The following is a 27,496-nucleotide window of genomic DNA, read 5'->3' as shown; positions in this document are numbered from 1 at the left end:
TGTAGTACATGGGAGGATTTCATTCTGGAGGGTGTGATTAGCTTAATTCTTACAGTAAAGGTTTAGCTTCCAAAAGTTTAAATCTCAGAGGCAAAGCTGAGAAAGCAGGTTTTTCTGCTAATTCATTCATACCACCTCGAGTTTCCTAGCAGTTTCATTCCCCCCATTTGTTTAACCTGTAAATGGCATGACTAATACCCACCTTTCTAAAAGACTTTGGAATTGTTAGTAGAGAAAAAGAAACAAGGTGTCAAAACATTGCTGTCATTTCTGTTTATCCCCAGGTATGCATTTAACCTCTACAGGGGTCAGGGTTTTTTTTTTTTTCAGCACTAAAAGCTTTGTATGCTTTCTTTGAAATACTTTTGTTCCCTGGCCAGCAAAAACCCCAATAGTAATTTGCAAGTATGGCAAGGTGTGAAAATGTAAATACTGGTACAAAACTGAGTCCCACAAATTAGAAGCTAATGAAATGGCAGTTGAGATTGTTTGGCCTCTAAGCAGGAACATCTCCTTTGTTACTAGAAGTCTCTAAAAGAGGGGGAGTAATATTGATTTTTCACTTGGGAAGGCAAGGTTTGTCAATACAGCATGAAAGTGTTTTGTTGATACTAGTTTCAAGTCTTAGCAGACACAATCCTTAAAAAATAGTTTAGGATTTGCTGTTGTTTCTGCATGCCTTAAGAATATTTTTGGTTTGGAAGATGCAAAAATTCAATACTTTTTTTTATTGAAGCTTAGAAAAGTGGTAGATACTACTATATCAAAGTTTTCAATGCATGTGTAGGCAGCATTTTTCTTACTTCAGAAGTTCCTTCCTGGGGTCAAGAAGAGAGGGATGCAAGGAGTGGTTAAAAAGAGAGGAAGAAGGACTGAATAGAGACAATGCATGTTATGCTTGTACCAGGTAAAGTGTGTTGTAAAAACCTGGATCCACCACCTGATCTAAATTACTTTTGTACTTGGCATCTGTGTAGGTATGTCACTCTAGAATCTGCCCAAACTAAGTATCTTTGTGCTTTCAGCATAGATAGGGGAATAGGCTGGGACGTGCCGCCCAGAAAGATCCAGAAGTAGCAGTTCTGCTGCTGTTGAACATGACTTATATCCCTGAATCCCTTCAGTGGGCTTTTGAAAAATGCAGTTTGTTATAGCCTTATCGATTAAGTGTACTTCTTGATAATAATATGAGTAAAACATTTGCTTGACCTTCAGGGTATATTTGACATACAGTAGTTGTTAATTTTGTCAGCCTATCAGTGAAGTTAGTCTATCATTTCAGCCAAGTTGAAATGTGCATAATTTTGTGCCATGCTTATAACAATTTCCAGTAGAACTTCAAAGATTTTTTAATTTATTTATCTATTTATTTTCCCTCACACAGTTGACAATGTAGGACAAAGTTGTTCTTTTCTTTCTGATTTTTATTTTTCTTTGAGCACAAACCAATCTCAGTTCAAGAACAGTGTGCATTAAATGTACGTGGTACCCATGTACTTCAAAATTAGATTGTAATTTAATTCCCAAAAAATAATTGGTTGCTTGGAAACCCAGAGTTGGACTGACCAGGTGCTGGAAAGTCACTTGGCAATACAAACCATTGCTAACAAAGTGTATGGGGAGCTCTGTTTGCTTGGTGGCATCAGTAGGTATAATGTGTTAAGGATTTGATTAAGTTTGAAACTCCCATATGAATATTTTTGTGTGGTTGAGTGATAATGTTTGCAATTACAGCTTCCAAAATTCTTACTATCAGGAAATTTGGAAAAAATGTGTGGCCGGTAGGATTTTAAGAATTTATTTGTGTTAAAATTACAAAGTAATTTCTGTCAAAATTGTTGCTTGTTAATGAGCAATAAGAACATTGATACCCATTTTGCCTGTTAAAGTTGTGCTTACTGTGCAGATTTGTGGGTACTTCAGCAGGGAAAAGTCTGAAATAAGACTATAATTTTGTTTCAAATACAGTTCTGTAGTCTGTACACAAGTATGGTTGTGTAGTCTAAGGAATTCTGTTGAGCGGTGTCAGTTTTTGAGAAAGTTTCAAGGTACTCTTTTGTTTAATATCTGAATAGCTTAACAAATTTGTATGGCTCAAATGCATCTCTGGAGTACTTTTGGAACACGATTATGGTGGCCACAGTGGTGCAGCTGTCTAATGTTAACGGATTTCTACTGAATTCAAATTGATTTGGTGGTGCAACACTGTTCCCTTCTGACTACAGTAAGAGATTAATCATAGGAGAGACCCCTGTAAGTTTAAATCTGGCATTTTCTTGGTGTCAGTTATTTTAACTTGGTGATAATTGTTCAAATTTCTGAACTGGCAATAATGAGTTCACAAATATTCAGGGAATTCATATACAGTATTCCCTGAATCCTGTCTCATTTGAGATGTGGAGTCTAGGTGTGTGCAATGTGCAGATTTCTTCTTTTTGTGATGATGTGATTCCTAAAAGCTTTTGCTTCTCAGAAATAGGTCAAGAAGCTCTGCTGCCAGGACTCAGAGAGATTCTAGAGCTGTATGTGCTGCAATTAAAAGCCTGTGTTTGACACCTTCTGTAAAACCGAAGTCTAATTTGGGTATTGAGAGGTGAGTATGTCTTCAGTTTAGAATAAGAGTGGAACTCCCCTTGCAGACTATGTTATCTTTTGACTGCTTGCAGTTACTATATGGAGAGTCCCATATCAGATATTTTGAGCTGAAAAGGAAAGACTTACTTTTCTGGCCTTTGTTGATCCTATATTGACCTTCTGATGTTATCTGACATGTTCTTCTTCACCTCCTTTTCTAAGTTCGTATGAAGTATGTAGGTAAGACTTCAGCAGATTTACAAATCATGGCCTGTGTTGTTCCTTGAGAATAAAAATTGTTATTGTATTACTTTGATAAAAGGCCAGTTTGGAATTAAACTTCAGTGTTTCTCTTGATGATTGTTGTGTTGTACAGAGGCTTAGGCTGATGGAATGGAACTGGGGGGAGAGGAATAGAGTGGCTGCTCCATATTTGCTGCAAGGTAGATGTTTCCCTTCCTGTTTGACAGTGAAAGGGAACTTTCATGTAGTCATGTGTTGTTTCCTTTTTTAAAACTAGTTAGGTTTCTACAGAAGGCATCTGAGAGTATGTTACAGGAAAGATTAATTTTTTAATACACATTTTGTAACTTTCTGTGTAGCCGTGTCTCTGCTTTCCATTAGATGGGCAGTTCAATCCCTTACACTGTTGATTTGGTGTGAAAAAAAAGAAAAAAAAAATAATTTCTCAGCTTCTTCAAACAAAAAGATAATATTGTTGTAAAAACCACTGTTGAGAATTCTGGATCAAGCATACTATTTTAGCTAATCTGCAGATTTTTAAGGAATCATTTCTAAATTTTCTCTGGAATAAATGCACTAACTGCTTTGGGCTTCCAATGTTTGAGTTATTTCACATAATAACTGCAAGTTTTGGCACAATCATCTCTATGTTAGTGCAGCTAGGATTCTGAGTTTTGATACAAACCTTGGTGTATTGGCATTTATTCTATACTCGAAAACTGTGTGCTTCTGGATAGAGTATTATAAATTGACAAGTGTTGTAAATGACAGTGGTAAATGGACAAGAGAGATGGCCGAAGTGTTGACTTTCATAGCACCTTGTATTTTCAGTGGTGATTTTGATGTTACCATACTGTCATGCTCCAAAACTTAAGAGTATAAAATGCATCTTTTTAAAAACCCTGGGCAGTTACCAGATCCTACTCTAAGGGTATGAGGTTTCTATCTGTTAATACAAAAATCATGGTGGCTCAGCTCCAGATTATGTTGTGCCTGTACTTAGGCTGGCACCTGTATTTCAGGCAGCCTTACAGAGGCACAGAAACATTAATGTTTGGGAAATGTCACTCAGCTCTTACTTTGTGTTTCGCATCTTTCTGTTGACATAAATGAAAACTATATGAGACCCTTGAGCACATATGATTTGAAGGTTTTTGTGAGTTTGAGCATGATTTCACTGTTTGAGTAGGACATTTATGTCCTGGTATCTCCTAAGGCCTGATGCCACAGTGAGGAGGAGACTGAGTATAGGCAGTTCTGGCAAATGCTAGTGGTTGTGGACTATGTGTTAAAATCATGTTACAAGCAGCAAGAAACTAAAGTTGAACAAGGTAGTTTCATGTCAAAATGGGTCAAAGTTAACAAAGTTTAGCAAAAATGCAAACCTGTAACTTTTCATGTAATTGTGCTGTGCCACTTGAATAGGTTATGGTAAATGGTTTTAAAAAAATGTCTTGTACTGGAGATACAAATCAGAACCCAAACTCTGCAAATGAACTCTTCTGGTGAGTTTTGATTTGTTATTTACAAGCTGATAGTTTCCATCTCTTGTTTTGCGCTGGTTTAGAATTAAAATTCTTTGCCACTGTAATTTCTGGGGTTTGCAGGGAAGTCTAATGGTATTTCTCTTTCTCTTGTTTTCCAGCATGCCATCAGAAATGCTGATAAAGATATTTTCCTATTTGGATGCTGTGTCCCTGTTGGCTGTTGGTTGTGTGAATAGGTACTTTTATCATCTGGCCAATGACAAGTAAGGAACAGGGAAGCATAAGTGCTACTCTTAATTGTGCAGCAGCTGAGTTTTCCTGAGTTATGAGTCTTTTCTAATTTAGTTTCACTCATGCCAGAGCACTGATGCATATACCTACTGGCAGTTACTCTGCTGAAAATACACTGCACAGCTCACGGTACAATGTGTTGTATGGAATTCTAGCTGTACAAGTTCTGTTCAGTTTAATGGGAGTTACGAGGCAAAAACTAAATACAGTGTTTTCAAATGTAGCTATTATATTTTTTTTGTTATTATTATTTGCATATATTTGCTTGTATTCACATGCAGCTGCACAGGCTTTTTAGTTCAGGCAGTCCTTACTGGTGTGTAGCCAGTAGCTGTCTCGAATTGTCATAGCTTTCATAAAGACCTCCTTATTTAGCTCTTTCAGTCAGGTTTTTGCAGAGGGTTTGATTTAGTCAGGGGATTCACTACTAGTTTTTATTTGTTGGTCTTTCTGTCAAATACCGCCATGTTTTGTAAGCAATTGCTTATACAGAGTTCACAGACTGATTGTACCAGTATCATGATAATTTTGTGATAGTATCAGCAGGAGAGGACCTAGTTGGTATGTGATAACTAGGACACCTGGGAATACTTATTTTATTTTTTTTTTAGGATTCTGCTGAATTAGTGTTATTTAAATCAGAAAATGTCTTCCTATATAGGAAGCTTTCACATCTTGGTGTTCATCCATTTCTCACTTATTTGCCAAACCTTATACAATGAATCAGTTAACATTGGCACTAACACCTTTCAAACTGATGAATTTGAAGGGAAGGCCATTATCCAGATTAATTTTTTTGAGGCTGTCAGCAGATGCATGTAGATGACAGTTGTGTAGTAGACACAGATTATATATCTCGATATGCATTTTCTACTTCAGGATAGTAAGGTAGGATAAAATCATTGAGGCTGTTCATTGGAAGCCAATTCATCTGTCTTCATCTCAGCAATGTCTGTTTCCATTTTCTAATCTCAGCAGAGATTACTGTATGTGCACAAGTGGGATTTGAGGAAGAGATACTTTCCCTTATCTAGAAAACTGACTTGTCAGTGGAACTAGGTCACTTCTTCCTGCTGGATTTCTGTGGACCTTCTTGAGTTCCTGAATCTTGTGGTTTAATTGAAGTTCCTCCATATCTCTGTGACAAATCTGATCTTGTTTTTTAGAAAGTGTATGTTTTGATGATATTGCAGGACACTATTTTTGTTACAATAGGAAAGTCAGTGTTTCATTGTGATAGATCTGTGCTGCCGAATCCAGTGCTTTGTCTTTGGGCCCTTCAAATAATGTCTCTGCTTTAATGGATCCTTGGCACTGATGTCTTCAATGTAAATGTTGAAGTCAGGGAATTGTTTCTGACCCCTTTCTGCACCCCACTTACCTCAGCATGTGGTACTATACCAGCCTTCCTGTCATGCAGTGTAGGAAGCTCACATAGATGGTCTGTCTGAAAGCCTGAGGATTTTGATCACCAGCAGAAAGTGCTTGTGTAAGAGGAAGTGAGAAGCTAGAGAACAGGGGATGATCTTTTTGGATTGTGGTCATCAAGTGCTGACTGCATGTTCACTTCTGGCATTCGAGTTAGCAGTAAGAGATTGGGTTGGCTTGTTTACAATATCCAGTAAAAGGCATTGAGATGAATATTATACTTCACACTTTGAAGCAGAAGTGGTGTGTATTCTGATGTAAAGAGGCAAATTTGTGCTGCCCTACTGGATGCCTTTTTGATTTGTCTGCCCTGAATTCTTCAGAAGTTGAGGATGAAGGGACAGTGATACCTCCCTAAACACTTGTGATTCCAGGTCCCCCTTTTTTTCTCCTCTGCCTCCCTTCCCTGATTGAATTTTTGAACTTCTCGAACTGATTTCTCACCTGCTCTCAGAATACTATCTTGGGAAATGAAGAAGCAATATGTAACTGAGAGTGAGGAGAAGCATGGTAGGTATTGGTGGTAAGTCTGTCTTCCTTCTGCTTACAGTGCCCAAGCCTGTACCTTCAAAATGCAGGAAGTGCTTACTACTAAACCCTGGCTTTTCAGCAGTCAGCTGTTGAGTATCTCTTCCCATGTCTGTGTTGGGAAGAGGTTTCTAGTTCACAAGAGAGGGTTATGGGAGGACATATTAGTGGACTTTTTGTCTGAGTTAGACCAGTTGGATGATACACTGCTCAGTTTCCCCTAATGATGTGTCAAGGACATCGCTCCTCTGCTTTTATCATCTCACAGTTCTTAGCTGCTTTGGAGTTAAGTAACAATTTCCTCCCTCCATCAGGAATATTTTATACTGTCTGATAACTGGGTTGTCTTTTCCTTTCTGGGCTCAAAATTGAAGTATCTTAAGCCTTTGTTTTACTTATAGGATTGTTCTTCATATATCCTTCCCCCCTTCAGACATTGGAAAGGAAAACTGAAAGATCATATTGACTGTGAACCCCCTTTTACCTGTCACAGAAACTTATGGGTCTGTGTGTTTTAAACAGCTTTGACTAAAAAAGTGTCAGGATAAGATTGTACGTATATCTGCAGAGTGGCAGCCTGGAAGGTTTTTGCATAATTCCTGAGTATTTTTGCATCAATAACAAAGAGCCTAGCTCTTGGCATGTGGTCTCAGCAGCTGATGAAGTGAGGGTGGTTTTCTCGGGTAGGAGGTAGTGTGGGATGGATTCAGCCCTTGAATGCTTTAATTCTTTAAGGAGAGAAAAAATGCATTACAAAGCACATTAGTGTAAGTTTGCCTCAGGATAAGTGAGGGCTGGTAAAGGTAATCTTGATGATGAATGGTAGAGAATTTTTCTTGAGAATTTGTTTCTGTTGCTTCTAATTTTCTCTAGTGCAGCTAAGTAGACTGTGTAGCACTTCAAAATTGGAAAACTTACTGGAAACCTTTATTCACAGGTTGTTGTTTGAATTCTTGTAAGTTCTTGTGCTTAATAATCCATGAATTGCCCTAGAGATATTGGAGTATGAGGGGGGGGAAATGTTGACCTCATATTTTTCTTAACTGGAAAGAGGTTAACACATCATTCCTGTTGCATGTTTCTTTGATCTCTTCAAAAAGATATCTGTTCTCTGAGCTTTTCAAAAGAGAGTGCAGAATGGATTGACATGACAGTGGTACCACCACCAATATAGATGATTCTAGTTGTCTTTGTCTACCCCACTTCCAGCTAGACTGTGTGAGAAACTTGAGGGGTCCATATTGTCTTTGTTAAATAAGAGGTATTAAACCACTTTTTCTACAGCAGATTTTGTGTGAGGAAGAGGAATCATTTTGGGGTGGAATTTTGAGAAGTAAATGCTTAACCTTAATCAGTTTTCCTTTAAGTCGCTGAGTATGGCTATGCTGTCTCTGAGCTTCATCCTGGATCCTGTATTTTCAGGGAGACAGGCAAGACTTACTTTTCCTTTTGTTTCATCATGCTGGCTTTCACTCAGATATATATGGTTTTGCTTAGTTGGGTGGGGTTTTTTTGCTGTTTTTTTCATCTGCTTCAGTGAGTGTGAAGTGGCAGCATAAGGTGAAGGAAGGCCTTTTAAAAACCACCACACTCTAGTGTGCTATTGTGAGGCATAAAATTTCCCAATATATGATTATTCTACTTTCTAAAACAGTAGCCAAACGTTTTCTGTATATGTAGTTGAGATTTTTATCAACGTTATTGGCATATTGTAAGAACTGCATATTTTTTAGGTATTTTTTTTTTTAATCCCTGTGGTAGAGCGGAAGGTTCTAAGTGGATTTCATTTGGTATACATAATCCAGACAAGAAACATATTCAGATATTACATATTTGAGGTAACCTGGTAAACCCAGGAGAAATGCTGACACCTAGCATCTTCTGGTTCCTAAGCCTTCATGTTTGCACCAGGAAAAATGACCTCATATGAGCTGCTGGAAGGTCAAAATGGGGAAAAGTGGAGAAGCATACAACTGTGCCTTTGCATTTCCTTGGCTAATACTAATAATCTGGGGCTTTATATATTTCTGCCAATATGCTCAGTGATAGCTGAGATAAGCATGTAAGAATAATCAAATAACTATTTTTAAAATTTACGTGGTTTTCGTCTTTATTCTATTTTTATTTTCAGTGGAATCTGGCTGAAAATCTATTCCAGTTGTTTTCAACCAAAAAAGGCAATTTGGAAAATGAAGTCTGAACAAACAGAAACTGTTTCCTTGGGCTGTGCTGCTCTACATGGTAGAAAGCCTGGGTACTGGAAGAAAGAATATATCTTCAAACAAATAGCTGTTGTCAAAACTAGAGTAATGCAACTTGTTAAACCTGTAGATCCATATACAGGTCTTCCATGTAAAAACAAAGAAGCTATGAAGTAAGCAATGCCTTATCACAGGAGGTGTTCACTCAAGAGCAATGTACAGAATATTGATGGCTTTGGAAATGATGGGGGGGATATAGAAATAGAGTTATAAAATGTATTTCAGAATGTGATAGCCTATAAATGACCTAGCCTGCAAAAGTGTAAGTAGCGGTTAGTAGAAATGTAAAAATTCTGGGGAAGCACAGTTTAAGTTTTGCCACTTTGAGAGTTTTAATTTTTTGTATGCTTTTTTTTTTCCAAAACACCCTTCTTCCCTCTCAATTTCTAAATAACAGAGCCTCTGGCTTGAGTTGGATAATTGTTCTAAAGGACAGAAATGGAAAGGAACATGTAATGGAGGAAGCAAGCCTATCATTTAAGGATACATCTGTTACTATACTTTGGTATAGTACAGACTGGCCACGCTTAGACATCCTGTCAACCCTAAAATTATTTGGGGTTATACCATTGCTTCCTGACCAAAGCAGAGCTCGCAGCAAGAATGGGTGAGTTTTAACAAGGATTTTTTGGGGGGAGGGTCAGTGTAACTGGTTCATAATATGTCTGTAGGAGCCACCTGAACTTGGTTTAACAAGTTAATTCTTTCTGAGAAGGCCTCTCTGTATTATTTCTTCCTATGGCTTTCTCTTAGTTGGTAGAGCTTTTTAGCAAGAAGTAGATATAATCCAGCAAGCTATGATATTAATTTGTAGGTTAATGTAGCTACTGGCATGCAAGATACAGACAGTTAGGTCCTGCCTTAGAAAGCTGAATCTAAGCCATAGATATAAATGAGTATGAAACAAACATGTAGATCTAGGAGGATTTTATGTGAGAAGCTTAGATAGGGACAATACATCAGTGTTTATGTGGCTACAATAAGGTAATCTGTGTAACTAACATTTTTTTCCTATCTGATAGGTATGTATTTGAATTTAGGGAGCTCTGTTTGGCTACATGCACAATATAAGAACATGTGCATAAAGTAGCCCACAGAACAACGTGGGATAGCTGTTGTTTTGTAATTTAAGTATGTACAATATTTTTCTGGCATGATATTCTGAGAAAATATGTTTAAATTAAAAGTGTGTATTTGAGATATGTATGTATTTGGTTGCTGACAAGGAGTTTAGCACGTCTGTGTCTTACCAGTCATTTTAGCATGTTCAATATCAGCTACATGCTTCTTACACAAAACCCATAGCTCTGAAAAGAACGAACTGCATACATACAAAACCCAAGGTTCCTCAGGAATAAGCAACGTATTTGCCTAAAGAAAAAAAAATACCAGGAAGCCTTTTGTGTAGTCTGCTACACAAGTCTTACAGTCAGATTATGTGGAAAATGTAGTTGCTTTACCAAGATGATGATTCATACTTGGAAAACAGTAAAATAAAACTTGCAAGCAGCTCATGTATTTATTTCACAGAATTACAAGTTTTTAGCACTTGTGAATATACATGAAGGTAATGATTTCACAAATATCAGAATGTTACTTAGAATGTTAAGACTATAAGGAGCTAGTGCAGGGACTTTGGTAAATTCTCTGTATTTATACCAGCTTGCTTGACTTAAAACCAGAGAAAGTTGATGTCCCATCTCTTCTCCAAATCTTACAGTTCAAGGTAAAGTGATAAATTTCCTGTTGGTAGCTGCTTTCTTAGCAGTGTGTAGTGGTATGTGATACTATTTGAAACTATTGGGAAAGCTAGGAACAGTTTTGAATTTCATAAGAGCATAAAACTGCAGAAGGTTTTAGAAAAAGGTTATTTCTCCATTCTGAATAGGTAGCACAGCCTCTGCTTTCTGCTCTTTTGTTATGTGTCATTAGCCAATAAGAATGCCTGCGAGGTATGACCTTTAGATAAAAGGATATTATGGAGCTAATTTGCTTTAATTACAGGCAAAATCTAGAAACAATTTTCTAAAAAAAGAAAGCTTCATGTAAGAGAAGCTTTTAATTTATTATATGTGCAGTTTGATCCTTTCTTTGGAATTTTGCTTCTGTGGAGGAAGAACTTACCTTCTTAGTAGTTAGCTTCATACTGACAGCTGTCCAGTGATTCCATCTAGTAGCAACATAGTATTAAAAACAAATTATGAAGTAATTCTGTGGCCATTCTGAAATATTGGGCAAATAGTTCAGTTCTCCCTTTTTTTGAAGTAGGATATTGGCAGTCCTAAGGTAATGGTTGGACTTGATGATCTTAACTGCCTTTTCCAACCTAGTTGATTCTATGGTTCTATAATTCTGTATTAGGCCATCTGTGGTGACTTTTTTTTCTTGTTAGGTGTTGAGATCCTGCTAGAATGCTGTAGTTGTTCAGAAGTAAAATTTATAGGTGAATGCTTTCAAAATCATTTTCATCTTGTGTGGTGGGTCAGTCTTCAGAGTTAAAAAATGGGATTAGGCTGAACTTCTCATAAATAAGGAGACATAGTATTGTTGCTACATTCTGTGTGTTCTTTTCAAAGACCTCGTCATCGTTCCTTAATTGCTGAATATCATATTGCTAACCTGACTGAAAGAAGTGTAGAAGTTGGTGCCGATAAGCTTGTCAGACTCTTCTGTCTGAATTCAGGACTTGTAGTAGGACTTTGGAAGGTAAGATAAAGATTTTGTTCTGATACTGTATTATGACTTGAAGAAACAGATTATTTTGCCTGGTGGTTTGGGATTTGGGGAGTTCAGGGGGGAGAGGTTGGGGTTTAGTTCTGGGTTTTTTTTTCCCACCTTCCTTTTTTTTCTTTCTATTTTGAAAGATCTTGTCTAAACTAATAACAAGAACATGCAGGTAGAGACAGATAGTTTATAATTTCTTGTATTCTAAAGAGCTGTTGCAGGACAATCTGTACTTTCCAAAAACATCCACCTTTAAGAAAAATAACAGTTACGTTTCATAGTGTATCAGATACTGTGTTAATCTTATTTCTGTGTTCTATTTATTTTGCACTCTTCACGTGCCAAAGTTTGATATCCTAAAGACATTTTAAAGAGAATGGTTTCAGGAGGGATGTGCTTCTTCCCCTAACTCATGCCTTGCCTTGTCCCCATCACTCAAAGCAATGAATTCCCACAGGGCAACTTTGCTAGTTGTTGCCTTTAATCTATGTTGCCAGGTAGTCATATCGCGCTCCAGCAGTAGGAACACTGTACATTTTGCCCTTTTGGGGATATTCAGTTCTTGCTGTCAGGTGTCTAAGTTAAGTAGTTAGTCTGTGTAGGCTGTATGTAGGGTTGAATGTCTTTAGAAAGCAGTGCAGAACATCTGAAGTAGATTCCTACTCTAAAGGAACCTGTGTCTTAGCATTGAATACACTGGCACCTTGTTGTCTGCCTGAAATAGCATACTGTTAGGTGCTATGGAAGCCTATCTCAAGTGTTCAGCTCTTGGACTGAATTCAGAGGTGGCAGCCCTTTATTTCTCTTCCAGCCATGCTAATGACATAGATATATTATTTAGCACTGGCAGTGAACTTTCCTGAGGGAGTTTGTGAATAGTTGCTCTAAGCCATATCTCATTTGCAACTGGAAACTCTTGCAACTTCAAATGGGCGCAGTCACCAGAGGAACTGTTTAAAACCATGGAAGGAATATTTGTTTCACCCTTACTTAAAGGTGTCCATTCCCTAGAAAACGAGACTGGCTGACCTGTGTGAACCTCTTACAAGTTGTCTCAATCTGTGAGAAGCTCTGATAAGTGAACAGCCATTTCTTCTGTATCCTCAGAAGTTTAGTAGATTTGTGTCCATATGTTGTTGTCCCTATTGTCCTGCTAATGTGTTGCCCCTTCCCATGCTTGGAAAGAGAACTCTCAGCACCTGGAAACGGTTTAGTTGTGCCTAAGCTCTACAGAGTTGTGCCACCTAGAGCCTTGCTCTGGTATACTTTTCCTACTTTTCTGAACAGCTGTTCTTATCATTTATGTGGGAGAGTAACATTAGGCAGTTAACTGTAGGTGGGTGTGATAATCATAAATGCCATACATCTTGTTTTTTTACACACAGCTGTGTAACAGAAATTGCTAATGTCAGTCATTTTGTCAACCAAGGACAGGTTATGTGGGCCTTTTGGTGTTGGATAGAGAAAGACTGAGAGACTCTATGTGATTGATAAATCTTTCTCATTGCATCCTTTAGAGTTGTAATTTTGCATTACAAAAAGTGCAGAGAAGTAGCTAAAGAAGTAGCTTAAAAAAAGTTCAAGTAGAAGATGCAATTTTCTGTTTGGTAACCCAGAGAGATGAAAACAACAGTTGCCCACTTCTCAGAACAGAAATAGGCTGCTGGCAGTGAATAATTTATTTTGCTGTTGACTTATGTATTTGCAAATGTAGGACTTAAAAATGCATTTTTTTTTAATTTTTTTTTTAAAGCTGAAATCCTGGCATTCTGTGTTCTTGAAGTAAACAGGTACCTTTGGCTCTGTTTAGTTCTCATGTTAAGCTCTGAAGTTTTCTTCAAGGTATATAGGCCTATAGAATGTATATCTTACCATTTTCCCAGAAGCATGTAATGTGGTAAGACATTTGGGGTTTTACTTTGATATTCAATATTTCTCTTGAGTAGTTCTATATTCCTCACTGATGTTAGCCTCTTTGCAGATAATTCCTTACACAAAACAAGCTTAATGCTTAGGTATTTAGGAGCTGGGAGTAAGGCCTATTTGACTCTTTTTAAGTATCTGATTTAAAGTGGTAAGTAGAAGTTAGAGAAGTGCAACTCATGGATTGCTTCTGATAACTTTTTCCCCAGCATAGCTAGTTTCCATCCTTTTCCTCATAATATGGAAATGCTGTGACCTTTTTCATATATTCTGTATTCTTGTAGCAGTAGATAGTAGGAGAAATAGGAGTCCTAGTGTTAAAGCAAGCTGTTATTAACATTATTGGAGTAACCGGCACAGTAATAAGCAGCAGCATTTATCTATGAATTTTAATGCTCAGGAAGACCTTATGAAGAAAAAGTCTTGCCAGATGAAAATACATCTACTTTAATTAACTTTTCAGGAGAAAAATGAAATTGCTTTTGTTATGACGAGTCTTCATTATCATCAGCTTTTTGAGAGAAGCACTTTGGGTTCTGCTGCTGTGTAAGTTTTGGGTTCTCCTTTGTGGATAACAAATATAACCTTTTGAATAAAGCTTTGAGTTTTACAGTTAAAATTGGCTGCTGGTAAGAGGTTTATATTTAGGGAGTAATTAACTGTGCTTGTTTAATATAAACAACAATGACAGTAACTACATACAAAGCTGGAGAAGTATTTTCACACTCAAATGTAACCATTGTTATGCTGTTAAGGAGATAATTTAGTCATACAAGTGTACCAATACTTGCTATATTGAAAAAGTTAGAAATACACTGCACATACTTTGTTCCTTTTCACAAGCAGTCTTCTTATTCTCTCTTCCTATCTGAAAGACCTAGAAAAGAGGGAGACATTTTAAGAAGTAGGGTAATTATCTCTAGTTGGGCAAGAGGGAAGTAAAAAATCCTGATAAACTGGCAAGGTGCCTACATTTATCTTTCAACCCTATTGAAAAAGTAGCTGGATTTCCTATGCAGTATTTGTGCATATTGTATATTCCAGTGTACAGTGTAAATACCTGCTTATACACTGTAAACTCTTTAAAAAGATGATGTTTTTTACCTTTAGAGTATGATTTTGGGGGTTCATTTTTTCCCCCCCCAGCCCATCCCATCAGCTTTCTGCTCAGATTCTGTAGGAGCTACTGGTAGTCTTAAATTCTGGCTATAACTTAAGTGTGGCTCTTTTCACACAAAAGTTAATACATAACACTATCTCCCTTGCTACCAGATAGGATCCTATGTAGGAGCTGCTCAGTTGCCTCTGGGATTTGGGCTCTTCTGGTCATTCGTGTATAGTAGTTTCTCTCTTAGTTTAGACACAGACAAAATTTTCAATAACTGCTATTCCAGGGAAGTCTGTAGCTTTTAGATTGATAGTTAAGCTGATGTGGGTTTTGTTAGTTGGTTATTTTTTTGTTTGTTTGTGTGTGTGTTTTTTGTTTGTTTTTTTTCATAAACAACTTATTTTGGAGTTTTGCAGATGTACATTTTAAGATTGAGTGCCATTTTCTGCATTTGGCTAGGCTGGACAGCTGATGAGAAGTATTAGACACTGTATTAGTTTAAAAGAAATATGATGAACTGGAGATGTTTGATTTTTCTAATAATTTTTTCCCCTCTTAGAACCTCTCCTAAGGTAGGGCTCTTTACTCTTTCTGTTAAGTCTTTTCCTCCTTGCTTAATTCTAGTATTGTGTTGTTGTTAATGATTATTATTATTATTATTTTAAAGTAAATATGCCCTTCCACCTCATAAACCTCTATTGGATGATGTTGACCCAGAATATGGACTACATGACTACAGTCTACATCTTGATATGCATGGTAGAAGCTGCACCTACCTGTGTGGAACATTTAAGAGCCTCTTCTGCAGAAAAGGTAGAGTTGGCAGAACAGTAAGGTCTGATTTTAAAATGATCCCTGCTGTTACGTTTTCCTTTTATATCTAGTATTTTTGTTTTAAGGGGAGAAACTGAAATGGATTTTTTAAATGTAAGCTGTATTTTTTTCTTCATTGTGTGATTTTTATTTTATTTTATTTTATTTTATTTTATTTTATTTTATTTTATTTTATTTTATTTTATTTATTCTTATATCTGCATGGTACATTGTGTGGTGCTGTAATCTTGCTCTGTATGAAATCTGCCTATTAAACTGACATAGTGTCAGGCCTGAGATACAAGTTCTGCAGATTGTCAGGATATTTTTGTTTGCTTCACTGCTGAATTAATAATGCAGTAGCATAGCTTTTGGTGTAGATTGATGTTCCTTCCACTTGTATACTATAAGAGAAAGTAAGTTTGTCCTCATACATTTTGGAGACCTATTTCTGTAGAATTCTTCTCAAGTATATTTTAGGTGCATTGACAGATTAAATATTTAAATACATTTGTAGAAGATACTGAGAACTTTAGGATTTATAGCTTTTATGTAGTTCAACTTAAGGTAGTCTATTCTGACATCCTTTCGTTGTGTGATAAGCGAGTTCAGTGATTGTTTTTAACTGTGCTGCTTTTATTAATTTCTTCGTATTTCTTTTAATGAGACATGTTCGGCTATCCTTGTTCAGGTACAGCCCAACTTAAAAGTTGTGCTAGTTTTGCAAAATATATAGGTGATCTCTCTTTTGACTTAACTTTAGCACAACCTTGCCTACGCAAGCTACGCAGCTGTCTTTCTGTCAGGAGAGATAATAGTAAGCTTGAACAATTAAAATCAAACACTGTAAATCAGTTACTTCTCCCCCGTATTTTTCTGCTAACAGTACTAATGAGCCTTCCGTTGGTTTCAGAAAATACTGGTTTTGATGGTGACAGTAGAGGGCAGTGTTACCAGGCTTCAGTGTTTCTACAGTGTTAGAGCAAATTTCCCTGTGTGACACTTTTTAATTTGTTTCTGATGACTCCAAGAACTGTCATTTAGTCTGTAGCATTGTGCACAGTGTGGAGTGTAGTGGAGTCTTTTGAATTTGAAACGTGTATGTTTTCAGATTCCAGAAAAGCTGCAAGCTTGAAATAAAGGAATACTTCCAAGGGTAAAATTTCAGTGAAAGTCTATCCATGTAGCAATAGAAATCTCTCCTGAGGTGTTGTTCAATACAGGAGAACTTTTTATACCCTAAAAAAAAGTAATTTCATCTGTAAATTGGCCAGAGAGTTGGGTTTTGGGGTTTGGTGGTTGTTGTTGGTTTTGTTTTTTTTAAGGTGAATGTCATGTTTTGTTTTCTAAACTGAAAATTTTATGCTCCTAGCAATACAGCTATACAAAAGAAAGTAGTATGTGGCACACTGTTTTGTTGGTATCACTTTTTTGCAGCTTAAAAGCTACTTCTGCTAAAGATTAAGTTGATGTTTATGCAAATTGTAGCTAATGTCCGTGATACGGTTGTGGTGCCATCTCACTTTGCCAGTTAGGCAGTCTTTTTTATGATAGCCAGTGTTTTCTGAACTGTTTTATTTTTGTGTCCTTTAGCTGTGTGACAGCCATTAGATTCTTTTCTCAGAGGGCATCAGCCAGCTGAAGCCATGGTTCTGTAGTCAATAAGCTCATTTGTCATCTAGACCCTTCCATGTACTTGCACAATAATTCCTTTTGGAAAATGTTTGATTTCCTCCATAATTTGTGTTCAGAAATGATGTAGTGAAGCAGCTTATGGCTGTCTGCTCTCACATATCTTCATGGTAATTTGTTGTCTACTTTGCTTCTGAATGTGTCCATCAGAGTAGGTTTGTCCCATCTGGTGATATTCGATGGTTTGCATTTTGTTCTTAGGCTCCATTATAATGATACTCTTTGTCCCATTTTATGGGCGGGCTCTGAAACATGGAGGTCTCTGGCACAGTGAGAAAGAAGTCTTACTGTTTCTTAAAATGCTCTACGCAGTCCAGATTTATTTCAGATTACGGGTGTGACATGCCAGTGGCAGTTTCCATAACCTAAGACATAGAGCAGTTGTCAGCTGGTTGTCAAATACTTACTTATTTGCTTCCATCAGGAAGCTGTAGACACTTCTGTGTTACCAGGGAATATCCATTTGTTATTCCGCAGAATAACTGTTTTACCTGTTCACATCTGGTTTTCTTTTTGTCTGTCTTCATTAATGTCGTGCTTAATTTTGTTCCTCTATTTTAAATTTTTTCTTCAAAATTCTTAACATTAAATTATAAAAATTTCATCACACTTCATTGAACGAAATGGATGGTGTATATATGGCTTAACATGTTTTGTTTGCTTTATTAATACTGCAGTATTTTATTGCACTGCAGTAGCTACTTGGCTTGCCACTCTTTTACTCCTTTGTCTGGTTTTTAACATTTTATTTTATGCTTCCTTCCATTTAAACAGAATTGGTAATATGGTCTTGTTGATGGATACTATAGGATGAATACGCTAAATACTTTAAAATAGAATTGAAAGCGTTAGAACACTTCTTGTCTCAGGAAGCTGTGACAGGCCTTTCATATGACTCAGAAGCCGTGATACTGCATCTAGCTTTTTCAGAAACATTCTTGAAATGTATTTACCTAGGTTTACAACCTTTTAAGCATAGCTTTATAGCCATAAGTTAGCCTAAGCTTTGGTTTTTCAGTGTTATTCCTTGTAAGTCAATAAGTTGTGCTTGTAAAATGTAATGGGGTGATTTTTATATGTCTAAAGAGATTTTAAGATTTGTTTGTAAAATATCACATCATGTGTTTGAAATGTTTTTGCTTGACCTTGAAAATTGATTTTCAAGTTTAAATGACCATTTCAGCATGGTAAGGCCAGTTGTCACCACCAGAACTAGTGTTAAGCACAGCCTTCCCTGTGAAAATAGCAATCAGATTACAACTTGCAATAAAGGCTTGGTTAGCAAAACAAATTTGCTTGCCTTTTAGCTAAAATAAATGCCTTTGAACTATTGGGCTATTTGTTTCTTTTCCCAAGGTTTGTCTGTGTGATACGTGTTCTCTATATTTGTATTCTCTTTATGTGGAAGTATTTGTTCCCTATAACCTATATTAACCTGATTAAAGGGATGCTTTGCTGCTGTTATATGTCTTGCATAAACTCTGGACTGTAGATATTAAAAAGGGATAATGGAACAAATTCTAGATAAGACTAAAGAAAGCCTTGTCCAATTTCCTTCCTCTGTTTGCCTTTGTATTTTTAACGTAGCTTGCTCTGTCCTTTAATTTCCTTTTCTCGTCTGACTGGGAAGAGAAAGGGGAGTTTTCAGGACTTAGCACTTCAGCTTCTTGTTAATTTCTGGGCATACTTTTTCTTTCTTCTGGATAGGAGATTTATAATGGAGCTTTCTATAAATAAATAAATAAATAAAGGATTGGATTAACTAATCCATGAATAACTGACCTTTAGATTCCTCATCTGTGTTACCTATCTCCAATTCTGGCTTAAAGTTAAGAAGTAACTGCAGTGTAAGTTATACTTTCATCAGGTGACCCAGCTAGCAATGCAGCAGTTCATGTTATTAATGCCATGCAATAGTAGTCATGTCCTGGGGTTCATTAATTTATTACCAGTATGCTTTTTTCACTCTGTTTTAGTCCATTACATTTTTCATTTGTTTTGGATGGGTGACAGGAACAGCTGCTTGCATCCGAACCTGAATTGCAGATAACAGAACGGTGCTTTGGAAAAAGTGCTTGTTGACTGATGGTGTTTAAAGTCTCTTGTATAGAAGCTCAACTCTTAAGTGTGGGCTTTCAATGTTCACTCAGTAAAGCTTGACTGTTTATCTGAAGTATTTTTATCTGGAACAAAATCTTGTCATTGGATTTGATTTACTGAGTTTTAGAGCTGAATCATTTGGGCAGGTATCAATTTAATATCCTTTTCTGCACTTTGAGCTGGATCCTGAAAGTGAATTCTGCTTACATTTTCCTCAATTGAGTTCTTGAGGACTTCACTGCAAGAACAATGATTATCACTGGAGTGATGCTTTTTCCTTCAGCCATACAAAATACTGGGCATAGTCATGTTGGTTTCACTGTATCCAAACTCTTGTTCCAGACAGGGTCTGTACTGAAAAACCTACTGCTTCTGTCTTCTATCAGGTGTTGGACCGCTTGCTCCCCACAGAAAGTATTCTTTGGACTCCCCTCTTGTGAGCAATGTCTTTCCAGCATTGGTTTGTGGCCAAGCATCTCTTGGGAGCTGGCCCCACAGTACCAATTCAGAGAAGTTTCTGGTTTCTATGGTTAACTGTGGGCTTTCTTTTTTAGTCACTTTTCCTCCAGCTGTCTGCCTTCAGCAGCCACCAGGCAAAGGCTTTTGCTGCTGTTCTTTCACAGAGGCTTTAGCTTTTTAACTCAAAGGCATCCTTTTGATGTTGCTTCTTCTGTCTTCAGCCTCATACTGCTACTTGGGCTTGTTTGAAGGAGAATCACAGGCCAAACACTTCTCTCTTTTTTTCACCTTTGCCACTTACATCTTAAACCTGTTCAATTTCCTTCAGTTACCGTCTGACCATCCAGGGCCTGCTACTGGATCCTGAAAAGCAGTATTTTCTTGGGAATTTCTTCTCTCCCTTCCTGTCTTCTGCAAGTCCTAGATACTTAATTCCTTTCCTTTTTTTTTTTATTCTTTTTTTCTTTGAGGTCTGCAGTGCTTTTGTTTGCTCTTTTAAGAGATTATCTCTTGTTCAAGGAAATTTGTTTAAGGCATGTCCTACTACAAAATCTGGTTGTGTCACGCTGTGATGCTTTCTCCCCATACCTCCATTTGTGGTCAGGGATCTTGTTTGTTATGATGTACTCCAAGTTATAATTATGAGTGTTAGCTTTCCTCTCAGATAGCAAGGTAAAAATGAGCAAAGTTGATCTATTCTGGGGGAAGAGGAAGACATACCAAACAAATATGGTTATGTGTAGTGACAAAATAATAATAATAAAAAAAATCACAAAGTAATTGTGTCAAAAAATGAACCTTTGGAAAGCTGTTTTAAAAATGAACAAATACATAATTTAAACACTTGATTCAAATCAAGGCATACTGCTGTCAGTTTAAATGATGCAATATCCTTTCCAGGGAGAACCAGTAGTTATCCATATACCCTGTTTTATAGGTTGAGTTACCAGGCAGAGCAGAGAGATTTAAAAAAAAAGGTGTTGTGTGTATCTCATAATTTATGTGTTATGTGTTGAGCTTGGCTCTTGGAGAGTGGGCAGTGATGGAGGCACTGGTGGAATGAAACTGAAATACTGAACATGGAATTTACTCCTTGCATTCTTGCATAAATCCTTTAGGTGGTATTTGGATTCTTATGCACAAATATACCCTGCTGGTTTTTTATCTGCTGCTTCTACTGTAGATCTCAGAATGAAAGCCCTGAACCGTGACTTAAATTCTCTATAACGTGCTTGGTATCTAGCTGTAGGTGTATGTTCTGTATTGGGGTTCTGTATTGGTGAGTGAGAGGAAACCAAAGACACGAAGACAAGCAGAGAGAAAGCTTATGATATACTTGAGCTTAGTTTGATTTGTAGTACTATAATGTTACATATTATTAATATTTTCAGGTGACATTGCAGATGAATATTTGAAGCTCACAGCTGTAAGCTTAAAGGATAATACAAAGCACTTACCTCTTATTGGGACACCTGGCTTATCCTGGGAAACTGATGTGTTTAAAGGCAATGTAAAGGTCAGTCAGAAATAATTTTTATTTCTGGAAGTGCTTATCTCAAAACAGAATTATGTTTATGCATCCTAAATATACTAATTAAAAATTATTTTATTTGTGAAAGATGTCTGTAATTAGGAAAATAATCTATTTAAATATTGCAAGAAATTATGTGAATTTTGAGGATAGAAAGTTATACCCTTCCTGTCTTAGAATCTACATCACATGATAGACCCATTATACATGTGTGATGACTCCAGTGCTTTCTACTTGGCAAAGATGCTGCAGCTGACCAGCACTGTTTGTTTGGAAATGCTGGACAAAAACCCTACTGCCCATGTGCTTTTTTTTTTTTGGCAGGGTATGGTGTTGGTTTTAGGGGTTTTGTTGGTGTTTTTTTTTGTTTGTTTGGGTGGGTTTTTTTTGGCGGGGGGGGGGGTTCTCTTTGGTTTGGCTTGGGTTTCTTTGTAGGCAATAAGTCTCAAAACCCAAAAGAAGTACTCTGAGATTCTGCTGCAGCATGTATGCACAGTGAAAGTTGGAAACTGTTGGAGAATGTGAAAATGCTGATGGACGCAGGCTGAAATACAGTCCACATTCCTGCAGCCAGCACCTTGCCCTTGAGCCATGTATATGGGCGAGCTGGATTAACTGTTCATATTTGAGAGGAATTCTCACTTGTTCTCTTGCATAGAATTCCTAGAAGAATCATTTTAAATAAAGTTTGAAAGTAGTTCTGTAGATTTTGCAGTAGTGGTGAAGGCACATATTTTTAAATGTATTTCATCTACCTGAATATTTCAGAAGTACCAAAAATTCTGACAGATGTAACTTAAGCATCACTGAAAAATTATTTGGTTCAGGACTTAATTTAAATTTTGGCACTTGCTTTGAAAAAAGTAAAAATTAATAAAACTCTTAATTTCTGCTAATCCTGCATTGGTGTGGAATGGAATACTGTTTGATAACATAATATTTTGCTCATAGCCATTCAAATACTTGCTTTATAGCGTACAGTGTCAGCCAGTTTTCCTATGCAATGAGGAATATTAAATTTTTCTTAAAATTTAGTAATCTACTTGTATCTGTTGGGAACATAACTACAGTTGAGCTTGGATTACAGTTTCCATTGAGTGCTTCCTCTAATTGCTTGTGGTGATGTTTTTTCTTCTTGTTTGCATTGTGGCAAATCTGTTCACTTGCATTTTTGTCTCAGTTTACACTGATCTTTTTTGAGTTGGTTGGTTGTTTTCAAAAGAAAAAGTCTTTGCCTATGTGTTTTATTAAAAATATTGTATGTTGCTAAGTAGAAGGAATTCAAGTTAACAAGAAAACACTTTAAAGGGAATTGTTATCTGTCTTCAATTGTCATGAATGTTCATTGAGAACCATAATGTAGAATAGGTGCCTACTCAGGCTTCTGAAAAAAATCAGACTTTAATTAGTTTAATTTTACTTTATTTTTATTGTGTATCCCATTAATTTCGTTAGAACTATTAGCATACTTAAAGTTAGTAGGATCTTAACACTTAATTACAGAATATGCTTAATTTGCTTGAAAAGCATACAGTAGGAGCTAGCATATTTTGGTGCCATTGTGCAGATGCCAGAAAGTTAAAGCTCCTGAGAGACTTTATTGTGGCTTTTCAATATATAAACTGGGCTTATGAGAAGGTATGAGGGAGACTTTTTACCAAGCACTGTAGTGATAGGAGAAGGAACAATGGTTTTAAGCTGAAGGAGGGTAGATTCAAATTGAACATTAGGAAAAAATATTTATTTATTTATTTTATAATGAGGGTGGTGAGGCACTGGCAAAGGGTGCCCAGAAAAACTGTGGCTGCCCCGTCCCTGGCAGTGTTCAAGGACAGGTTGATGGGGCTTCGAGCAACCTGGTCTAGTGGAAGGTGTCCCTGCCCATAGCAGGAGGATTGGAACTAGATGATCTTTAAGGTCCTTCCAACTCAAACCTTTCTATGGTTCCGAATGATTTACAGTTGCTTGGCAGGTTTTTTTACTTACATAAAAAATAATCATGAGTAATGCATAAAAACATGGCAAATTAACTGTCAGAAGAAACAAGAAAGCTATGGCTGTAGTCTTCAGTTTAGCCTTGTCCTGTGTGCTTACACCAAAGGGTTTACTGGGTATTTGTTTCTATGAAAAAATAAACAATACTAATATTATTTTTTTTTAACCATTTATGGTGAGAGCTTGCACATGCCAATAGATAGCTGAGGGTAGAATTCAATTTGGCATTTAACATGAATCTGTAAAACTTTTGAAACTTGTGAAGGCCAAATAATATTGGTCACAGCAGAACATGCCACTGCTTTGAATTTATTTGAGTTTTGCCCAGTACTCTTAGGGATTTGTTTTGTTGTTTTTTTTTTTTGTTTTTTTTTTTTTCTAAAGAGGTTATTTTTTGGCATTTGTGGGTATTTTTTATAAAAAAGTAGTTGCTGAAGTACAGGTAGTTGGAAATACAAGAAAAAAAACCCAAAACCCAATACTTAAGGCCACCCTGGCTTACTTTTCATAATTGACCTTTCATATGCAAGATGTCAGACCACAGAATAGTAATTCTTCCTTGTTTTAAGTAAATTTATAGCTTATATAAGATATTAAAGGATCATCAGATTTGTTTTGTGTTTTTTATTTTCAGCAGTCTATGGTACCAAACATAAGAAAACTATGTATCACATTACTACTTATGTTTGTGCCATCTGCTCTGTATTGTTTGATTGAAGTATGGTAATAGTGAAAGAACGTTAAAGCAATGGAAGCACAGCTGTGTAGTACTGTGAAATAAAGCATTCCAAATTTTAGCATGGAATATATGATGTTGGTTTGTTTATGGTTTTGGAGCATATGATGCTCCTGCACGCAATGCATATATACAGCATAATAAAGATAACCTGATTCATTTAGTGATTCAGAACTCATGAGATTAGGTAACAGCTGATATTAACCATGACACACAGTCCACATGCTTTTAAGGCACATGTGAAACCATACATTTCCAAGTGGCCAAGAACTGGCATCCTGACTTTGGCATTAGAAATTGATGTAATTGTATAGTATTATAAAGAAATATTTTCAAAGCTTTTTAAAAGGAAATAATTATTTGGAGGGTAGAAAGATACCTTAATATTATCTTTTGGGGAACTGTAGCTTGCAGCCATTCAAAAAATGCTGTATAGCTTTCATTTATAGTTGACATATAAGGGTAATTGTTGTGTGTATACACTGCCTTAGGGACGGTCTCTTTGAGTATCTTTGCAAACATTGCTGCATTCACACAAGTTTAGCACCTGAATTTAAACTTGGGTTTCTTTCTGATATTGAAAGGACTATTAATATCGAATAGCAAGGTAACTAGTAATTGAGAAACACAGATGCTAAAGTGTTTAAGAAATAGTACCTGAAGTAGGTTGGCATTGCTATCTTGTGTAACACAGTTTTTGTTGTCTGTAGGTTGCAATTTTGCTTTCTGTAGGAAACCTCTAAATAAGTATTTGTTGCTTTGCAGTGGAGCACGGTTAGTTATATTTTGAGGTTTTAGCCTTTGTACCAAAAATTGCTCTCTAAATCCTTGATATTTCTCCAAAAATCAGGGACAGATCTACTTACTGTGCCATGGCACAGGGAAATAACCTCTTCTGCTTGTGTTTATAGGACTGCTATGTGATGGATGTTACTCTCTTGGATGAAATTGGAAAGCCCTTCTGGTGTTTCAGTGCCCCAGTCTGCATGGATCTGTCTTCCAAGGCATCTGGTCTTTATGATTACATGGGTCCTATCTATACCACAGACTATGCAGATTCAGAGGGTAAAGTCTGTGTTGAGTTGGTGTGGTTGGAAGAAACCAGTGAGTATTTTATAGTCAATTTGGTGCTTTATTTAAGCACCAAAAAGGTAAATGACTGGTTTGGAACAAATTACTGACTTAACTACGTTAGTAGTTTCCTGTAAGCAAGACTGTTCCTGCAAATTTTTCAGTAGCAAGTGCAATTGTATTTTCGGGTGTTTTAAATGACATTGGATGGATTGAAGAGACATGTAAATAAGTGTTTTTCTTCTGTGTTGGACATCACATGGTTAGTCTGTTTCTGGTACTGGGTATAGTTAGATTATTTTTAGGAATATCTTCTTTACAGATGCTTGTTACCTTGGTTAATGTTTCCTGTGAACACCATACTTACTTCATGTGAAGGTGCCCTATTACATAAGCCACAGTTTTTTTTGAGAACACTAACTTTTATGTCTAGCAGTAAAACAGTATGTGTGCTGTTCCCTTCAGATTCCTTAGAGTGTTATTGGTAAATAACAGGTTTCAAAAGGTTTTGTTAAATGAAGAAATACTTATTTTCTTTTATCCAAAAAATACCTCAGTGTATTCTAGTAGAGGATTTAAAAGGCACACAGAAAGTCACAGATCTGAACAATATGGCATTTAAGGCATTTGTTAAGAAAATAGAATATCTACTATGAAATTTCTTTAAATTCCTTTTTGTTTCGTTTTCTATTGTTCTGACCTCTCTGATTTGACTCTTGATACTTGCCTCGTATACTGGCCTATTAATAAGCATCCCAGTTATCAGCACAGCTGAACTGATACCTGCTCTTACTGACTGTACGTACTATTCAGTTATTTTGGAAACAATGCATTTTTGGTACCATTTATCTAACAGTAAGTATTCATATAAAAATGGAATGTATGTGCCTGATCTTTCAGGTTCCTTGAAGTAACTTTAGGACCAAATCTTCTACTCCTGGTACAAAAAAATCCCAGGATGACATGATAATTGGACTCCAGTCTCATTTCATACCATGTTACAAATCACAGCAAATTTGTGTAGTTTCACAGTAGTCTGTTAAGAAAAAAAAGCACAATATTGTTGACTTCTGTGACTTTATTATGGTAGTGATTACCTTAAAAATAATTTCTCTCCTTTATTTAAGTACATGAATTGATTCATGCAAGCAATGTTCATGTGTAAGCACTTGTGCTTTGTACTACAGAGACAGTAGCAGATCTGTACTATAGTGTTTCTTCATGTAACTTTTAAAGATAATAAAGGCTGATTCTGTTCTAGTTTGACTTGCATAATGTTGCCTAATGAAGAAACTGAAACATTTCTGTGTTGGGTGGTTATCCAGTGTAACAAGCATTATTGGCTGCATTTTGTCTCCTTTTTTAATTCACTGCTTATGATGACTGGGATCCCTTGAAGCAGTATAAATGTTTTAACACGTGGACTGGGTGTGAGGAATGCCAGAACAACAGATGCTGAAGTTCATGCTGCACAGACAAGTGGCCAGTCAAGATTTTATTTTGCATGGTGCACCTTTGAGGCACCACCTTTAGCAAGGAAATGGTAGGTCAATCCCACAGTCCTTTCAGTTGCTGGCCTCACTGCTAAGCTTGTAAATAAAGATGTAGAATTATTCTGGCTGTGTTGATCCTTTGAAATGTGCAAGTGTGTTTGTGACCTGCTGTGAAGCTGCCAAAGTCAGTGGGTGCTCAGCAGCTGTAAAACAGTAAAAGTTCTGTCACTGCTCATTCTAGCTGAAGTTTTGCTACATTTCCAATGTGGGCTGGTTTTGGGTTTGTTTTTTTGTTTTGTTTTGGATTTTTTTAAGTACTTTTCTTTAATAATTAATTTCAGTTTCCGAAGTATTTGACAGTTTTATACATTTTAATGTTTTATAGAAAACTTTGGTGTCACTGTTGTAAATGAAAAAAGAGAGTATGCTGTCCCTACCCCTTACAGAAATGTAGTAGCTTGCAAGTTTGCTAACTGAATTAATGAGGTAAGCCTAGCAGCACTGTCAACCTAGAAAGTGATCCAAGGTTAGCAGAGTTTCCTCAGGCTATTGCTACCTTACATCTGCTGTTCATAAACAAGAATGTATATGTGCAGCAGACCAAGCAAATGGTGGTTCAGAGGTCCTCAAAGCTAGACATAACTGTTACAAGAGTTTTTCACTGAAGTATCAGGATCAATCTTGTCTTTTCTGAAGGCTAGGTATCCATTTTTTCTTCTTCAGATAGGCCTGAGGTGGACCTAAACCTGCTGTAGTAGTATGAATTATTATGTGTACACGGGTTTTGTTTCAGCTGGCAGTTGCATTTAACTTCTACAGCAGAAGAAAATTCAGTGTTTACCACCTGTATGATCAAACCTGGAAAGTTACATGTGGCTTCACTCAAATTTCCATTTCTTCAACTCCCATCTTCCTTTCTTTGTATACATGGAAACTCCACAAAGGGTAACATTAGGTAACCATACTGACCCTTTTCATGAAAGAAAATATCACTGATTCCAAAAAAATGCATGTTTTGATAAAATCTCCAGCTAATTTT

General features: G+C 36.6%; 1 protein-coding gene across 1 annotated transcript; it reads left to right on the top strand.

Annotated features, from left to right (window-relative positions):
- Window positions 1-883: 883 nt before the first annotated feature.
- On the top strand, window positions 884-26,224 carry FBXO15 (F-box protein 15). Its single transcript, XM_005153447.3, has 10 exons — window positions 884-907; window positions 2,474-2,593; window positions 4,463-4,567; window positions 8,683-8,925; window positions 9,210-9,419; window positions 11,389-11,518; window positions 13,923-14,005; window positions 15,235-15,380; window positions 21,023-21,147; window positions 24,805-26,224. The coding sequence occupies exons 3-10, from the start codon at window positions 4,464-4,466 to the stop codon at window positions 25,072-25,074; spliced, it is 1,311 nt and encodes a 436-aa protein (XP_005153504.2). The 5' UTR covers window positions 884-907; window positions 2,474-2,593; window position 4,463; the 3' UTR covers window positions 25,075-26,224.
- The last annotated feature ends 1,272 nt before the right edge of the window (window positions 26,225-27,496 follow it).

The sequence above is a fragment of the Melopsittacus undulatus genome, chromosome 1 (genome assembly GCF_012275295.1).
Source record: "Melopsittacus undulatus isolate bMelUnd1 chromosome 1, bMelUnd1.mat.Z, whole genome shotgun sequence".
NCBI classification, from domain to species: domain Eukaryota; kingdom Metazoa; phylum Chordata; class Aves; order Psittaciformes; family Psittaculidae; genus Melopsittacus; species Melopsittacus undulatus.
The sequence above is the reverse complement of the archived record's forward strand: the minus strand, read 5'-3'. Positions and strand labels throughout refer to the sequence as shown.